The 7,095-nt window shown below is 36.7% G+C and overlaps 1 protein-coding gene across 5 annotated transcripts in view; it reads left to right on the top strand.

Annotated features, from left to right (window-relative positions):
• The first annotated feature begins 1,165 nt into the window (after positions 1-1,165).
• Positions 1,166-7,095, top strand: part of CRB1 (crumbs cell polarity complex component 1) — a 221,394-nt gene continuing 215,464 nt past the window's right edge. For all 5 annotated transcript variants that reach the window (XM_040463560.1, XM_040463557.1, XM_040463556.1 and 2 more), the window contains exon 1: positions 1,166-1,399. In XM_040463560.1, the coding sequence (XP_040319494.1) occupies positions 1,330-1,399 (70 nt within the window). In that variant the 5' untranslated portion in view covers positions 1,166-1,329. The remainder of the gene's footprint in view (positions 1,400-7,095) is intronic.

Here is a 7,095-nt window from a genome sequence, read left to right as displayed (position 1 = left end):
GTGCCACCCAGGCGCCCCAAGACACTACATTTTTAAATAAAAAGTTAAAACTTTATGAAGAAAACCTATAAAAAATTTAAAAGACAATGAACCTATTGGGAGCAAGTATTTTCCATCCTTACTGCTGACCAAGAATCAACATCCAACATTTATAAAGAAATGCTACAACTATATCAATAAAATGAAAAACAAAACTAATAGGAAAGTGAACAACATGAGTTGCAAGTCACTGAAAATACAAATGTCAAAAAGATGCTCAATCTTTCTAATATGAAAAATATGCAAATTAAAAATGCCAATTTTTACTATTAATTCTAAAAATCTGTACAAAAGCAGAATAAATAGTATGATGAACCTCTACATACCCAATAGCCAGCTTCAAAAATGATTAACAAATGGCCGATCTTGTCTATATATGTGCTCCCCTTTCCATTGAAATTTAGACATATCTTTTGCCCTTTGCTATTACCAAATGTTGAGGAAAGTATGGAGAAATAGCTTCCTGCACACACAGCTGACAAGAGTTGAAATTTTGTGAAGTATCTGCTAAACTAAAAAATGAACATAATGTAAAACCACCAATTTCTACTTTTTTGGCATTTACTCTAGAGAAATTCTTTTTTTTTAAACCCTTCTGCATTTGTACAAGCAAGTGTGTAAAACGATTCTTATTGAACTATTATTTGTATGAAGAAAATTGGAAACATCACTGATGCCCGTAAAAGGATAAATAAGCTGTGGTACAATATATGTTAAAAAAAAAAAACTATGGTTTGGTACATCCATAGTATGGAATGCCACGTGGCATTAAAAAGTGTGAACTAAATAGATTTTATAATGTGTCAAAACATCTGAGACATTGCTGAGTGAGAAAAGCAAGCTGCGTGATGATATACACAGTATGATATCATTATTTAAAAAGAAAGAAAATGAGAAGAAAAATAATTTTTACATGTGTCTGTCATCTATCATCTGTATATCTATCAAACTATACTCTAGAATGGTCTAAAGCAATCTTCCAAAACAAAAACAATGGAAGAAAACCATGAGAAAAGACCTGAGTGGGTAGATGAATCCAGTCCAGCATGAAAAAATTCTGCACCAGGTTTGAAATCTCACCCCATCCTCCAGTGTAAGATGCTTAGAAGCACAACAGCTTTTTGAATTGAAGTCCCTGTGTTTCCCGGGAAGTAGCTGTAAGAGAGGCAGAGGCAGGGATAGCATCAGGAGACTCTGGGGCACCCGCTCCTTTCTGAGTCAAACAGGGGTCACCAGTGGACTCGGACAGATCACCAGCAACACATCAGAGCATGACCTCTGAATAAGACCATGGCACTTAAGAAAATTAACTACCTGCTCATCTTCTACCTCAGTTTCTCACTGCTCACCTACATAAGAAGTAAGACTTTTCCATTTATCAAACTTTTGGCACTTTTCCTGACTCTTAAATGTCTCTAGCAAATAGTTGTTAATGTTGCATGTTCTACAGAATACAACACTTAAAAAAGAAGCACAAAGAATTTGACGTAAGCAGGTGTCCTGTGTTAAACAAGTCATTGGTACCAGTCAGTGTGAGTAATATTCCGATTCTATGAATTCTAATAACTAGATACAAAAAATGTTCTTTTTTAACCCTTTGAGTTAACCCTTTGAGTGGTGGCGAGCAGGGGGCTGAAATGGGTACACAGCAAAGAAGATATTTTGTTGTGGTTACACCTTTTACAAAATAGATTTGGCACTTTATGATTGATATACTTTAAAACGAAGTTCATCATAAGCTATATTGCAGTTCATTCCCGATACTCTGTATTTATGTTCACTTTTAAAGAACTTTGTATTGACACATTTGCTCTCCTAATCAAGGGGATCATCTCAATTTTTCCCAAAGGATAATGGTTCAAAGCATCTCTTGCCAGAGAGAAATGGGCTTCCTTTCTATTGTGTGTGCTTCTGTTCTATAAATGAAGATATTATATTCCACAGACATTCCCCAAATAAAAACAGAAGTAATGTTTCTGGGGTAATCTTGTCAGATGTATCACAGTATGGCAAATCAAAGGAGACTGAATGGCCTCAGCTGTGTGTTTATGGAGGACAGTAGCTATTGAATACATTTCAAATGAAGACAGGCAGAGTGTGTGCTTGTCAAAAGGGCTGTGTGATTTGTGTCTGTTGAATCTGAATATCAATAAGGCAAAGCATAGAGCAGCTGCCACTGAACAAGACGACTTGGCATTAATGCCCAGCGTTGTGTAATCTGGGTCACCTTCGGTAGCTGCGCCTGTGAGATTGTTACTTAACACTGTTTCCATCTGAGCATATATGAGAGGTTGGGTGAAAGTAGGAGTAGATTCTATAGGTAGGTAGCTGAGGGTAATTACAGAAAATCCAAGTCAAACTTTAAATAAATAAACAGTAAAATTTACCTGATTGCAATACACAGCACGCACGTGCGTGCGCACGCACACACACACACACACACACACACACACACACACGGATTGTTTTTGTTTTTGTTTTTTGGCAATGTATTTGTTGAAAAGAGTTGTTATTTAAATAGTTATTCATCCTTCTTGAAACTTCAAATGGGCTCCATACAACAGGAAGTGAGGAAGAGAAATGGTATGGTGAGATGTACAGGTGGGAGCAGAAAGGGAGCACAAGAAGTAAGACATAAAATGCAAGGTGAAGTGAGTTTACAGTACATTTTATAGCATCTCTTGGTACTCTTGAAAATATTTCAGCCAAATGAACAAAACACTACCTTCTATTAGAAGTGTCTAATGTGCTGACATTTTATATGTGCTATATTCCATTTATTTCTTACAACTATACAAATAGATACTATTATAATCATCCACATTTTATAGAATAAGAGAGCAAGCCTCAGATGACTATATCAGTATATCTCAGCCTTCGGTGCACATCAGAGAGCTGAAATGTTTGTTGAAGATGCAGTCTCGAGAACAGCCCCAGACATTTAGTATGTCTGGGTGGATCCTAGGAGCCTGTAATTGATCAAGCTCCTTATTTCAAATCCAGGTGTTCACCAGTTCTGCATGACCCAATAAATCTTTCTTGAAAACTTTACTGAGAACATCATGATGCTAGGAATCCTTAAAATTGTAAAAATATAAACATCTCTCTCTCCTCAAAGGGATTCTTTAGGAGAGAAGGTAAGCAATATAAGCCTTCCAAGAATTATTCCCATTTAATATACTTAACGTAGCTATCAAGTAGAATTTGTCATTGATTCCTTTTCATAGCTGAAGCACCTGAGGCACATTCAAGTTTATTTACTTGCCCAAGGCGAGTGCTAGTGAATGGAGAACATTGGACTAGAATCCAATGGTCTGGCTCTGCCTTCTGTGCTCTTAGCTTAAATTTAGGGATTCCCTTGAAAGGATAATGTGGAAGAGGCTTAACACTCCCGATATAATAAATACACAGAAAATCTTAGTTATTAGGTTCATATTTGTTGAATGAATCAATGATTCCTCCTTTTGAATTTTGAAATATATTTTCTTGAGTTTGAGGGAAAAGAGTCACCTTTGGCTCCAAACTATATGTATATATGTATACATATACATATATATACACATATATTATATTATATATTATATATCTAATATAATATGTTATATTATATATATATGTATATTTTATAAAAGTGGTGCCTTGCTTGCCTACCAGGGGCATGCCATTTATATTGTTTGTCCAGTGTCCAATGCTCTTTATCTCCTTCTGGAGGAGCAAGTGGGACATGAAGAGTATTAGTGCAGAGTTCCAGAAGTGACATTCACCTCCTCTTCCTGAGCATGTAGATATTCCCCTATACATGGAGTTGCAATGAATTTCCTATTATTCTCCCGGTTGTTTTCTTATATGTTCCACAATTTGCAAAACTGGTTCTCATGTATGGAATCAACTGAATTATAATAATTTACAAAGAGCTATTATTTTTTGCTTCTGATGTGTCAAGAGAGAATTTTATTGGAGGGAGACTTTTCTATAGTCCATTATTGGGGGTTGCTTTAAATAATGAGAGCACCCTGTAATAATTCTCTGTGCAACCTTGATATATGAATCTGTTATGAAGGGCTTTAAAGAAACTACTACAATGAAGCAACTATGAATCAGAAAAGTCATTTGTAGCAATATTTCACTAATCTTTTATATATTTTGAGGCAAATTGAATATTTCCTATGCAAATGCCACATTTAGATTAATTTAAAAGTAATTGTTTTAACCCAACTTCAAAGCGCAGTCAAGAATGTAAATAAAATGTGGTTTGACAGAACTATTATTAAAGCTATTTAAATAACTTCAATGACTTTGGGGATGCTATCCAGTCTTCCAGAACCCCTCAGCAATTATTAAGTAACTGAGTTTGAATAGAGTTATTTTAATGTTTATTTATTTTTGAAGGAGAGAAAGACAGAGCGTGAGTGGGGAGGAGCAGAGAGAGAGGGAGACAGAATCCAAAACTGAGCTGTCAGCACAGAGCCCGTCGCGGGGCTTGAACTCATGAACTGCAAGATCAGACATGAGCTGCAGCTAGACCCTTAACTGACTAAGCCACCCAGGCACCTCTGAATAGAGTTATTTTAAAGAATATTTTCCTTTCAATCTATCTCAAGTATAAAGAACAAATAGAATCTATAAAGATATGGTCTGATTTATCCAATCTTAATGTCATTATCAGGAAATACTTGAGGTCAGAGGTTGGTATTATTCATTAGGGAGTAATTGCCTACTCTTCTTTAAATTCTGCACATGTAGAGACATTTAAAAGTTTGGTATTCACTGTGCTAGTTAACAGCTTTGCAACAACATGTTATAAATTGCCTACATAATTATTAGAGAAAAAGATATATCTTCTTCTTCATAAACTTATTATCTTGTCAGCTTATAATAAAATAGTCAATACTTCATGAAGATTACTCACTGTTCCCTAAATAATACAGCAGAATTAATTTTAACTTCTAGGGGAATCATATTTTTGGGGAGAATTGCATTCTTTTTTCATTTTTGGTGATTTTCAAAAATTATTAATGGTATTACAATATCATATTTTGAAATTCAAGTGGACAAGAAAAATCAGTTCTTAGTCCTCCTTTATTTTTTTAAAATTTTTTAAACGTTTATTTATTTTTGAGACAGAGAGAGACAGAGCATGAACAGGGGAGGGGCAGAGAGAGAGGGAGACACAGAATCTGAAACAGGCTCCAGGCTCTGAGCTGTCAGCACAGAGCCCGACGCAGGGCTTGAACTCACGGACCGTGAGATCATGACCTGAGCCGAAGTCCAACGCTTAACCGACCAAGCCACCCAGGCACCCCTAAAATGTGTATTTATTTTTGAGAGAGAGAGAGACAGAGTGTGAGTGGGGGAGGTGCAGAGAGAGAGGGAGACACAGAACTTGAAGCAGGCTCCAGGCCCTGAGCTGTCAGCACAGAGCCCGATCCGGGGCTGGAATTCATGGGCTCAGGAACCGGGAGATCATGACCTGAGCTGAAGTCGGCACCCAACCGACTGAGCCACCCACGTGCGCCAGTTCTTAGGTCTCCTTTAAATTTCACTGCTAATTTATAGGAAATCCAAGAAGCCCAATTTTCTCCTTTTAGAAAATGAAATTCAGAGTGTAACTCTTCCCCATTCACACCATCTTTGCTCATACTTGCTTAAGCTTTGTGATCTGTACTTACATTGAAGTTTGTATTTATCTTGTATGGTATCAAAGTTTGGAATTATCATTTTTGTGTTGATTTATTTCTTTTTTAGTTATGAGACTGTAATACATGACTCTAGGAATCATGGGTGTTTTGCAATCTATATATCCTAAATCAGTGGGAGGCAACTGAGTTAACTCAGGGTAGTCACTCATGGAATAGTCATTAAATAAATAAGTTAATAAGGAACATACTTAAAGATCATAAAAGCCATTTATGAAAAGCCCACAGCTAACATCATCCTCAACGGGGAAAAACTGAGAGCTTTTTCCCTGAGATCAGGAACACGACAGGGATGCCCACTCTCACCGCTGTTGTTTAACATAGTGCTGGAAGTTCTAGCATCAGCAATCAGACAACAAAAGGAAATCAAAGGCATCCAAATTGGCAAAGATGAAGTCAAGCTTTCGCCTTTTGCAGATGACATGATATTATACATGGAAAATCCGATAGACTCCACCAAAAGTCTGCTAGAACTGATTCATGAATTCAGCAAAGTTGCAGGATACAAAATCAATGTACAGAAATCAGTTGCATTCTTATACACTAACAATGAAGCAACAGAAAGACAAATAAAGAAACTGATCCCATTCACAATTGCACCAAGAAGCATAAAATACCTAGGAATAAATCTAACCAAAGATGTAAAGGATCTGTATGCTGAAAACTATAGAAAGCTTATGAAGGTAATTGAAGAAGATTTAAAGAAATGGAAAGACATTCCCTGCTCATGGATTGGAAGAATAAATATTGTCAAAATGTCAATACTACCCAAAGCTATCTACACATTCAATGCAATCCCAATCAAAATTGCACCAGCATTCTTCTCGAAACTAGAACAAGCAATCCTAAAGTTCATATGGAACCACAAAAGGCCCCGAATAGCCAAAGTAATTTTGAAGAAGAAGACCAAAGCAGGAGGCATCACAATCCCAGACTTTAGCCTCTACTACAAAGCTGTCATCATCAAGACAGCATGGTATTGGCACAAAAACAGACACATAGACCAATGGAATAGAATAGAAACCCCAGAACTAGACCCACAAATGTATGGCCAACTCATCTTTGACAAAGCAGGAAAGAACATCCAATGGAAAAAAGACAGTCTCTTTAACAAATGGTGCTGGGAGAACTGGACAGCAACATGCAGAAGGTTGAAACTAGACCACTTTCTCACACCATTCACAAAAATAAACTCAAAATGGATAAAGGACCTGAATGTGAGACAGGAAACCATCAAAACCTTAGAGGAGAAAGCAGGAAAAGACCTCTCTGACCTCAGCCGTAGCAATCTCTTACTCGACACATCCCCAAAGGCAAGGGAATTAAAAGCAAAAGTGAATTACTGGGACCTTATGAAGAT

This window comes from Herpailurus yagouaroundi, unplaced genomic scaffold (assembly GCF_014898765.1).
Source record: "Herpailurus yagouaroundi ecotype Mexico unplaced genomic scaffold, PumYag 403, whole genome shotgun sequence".
NCBI lineage: Eukaryota > Metazoa > Chordata > Mammalia > Carnivora > Felidae > Herpailurus > Herpailurus yagouaroundi.
Note: the sequence above shows the minus strand (reverse complement) of the source record. Positions and strands in the feature narration are given on the sequence as shown.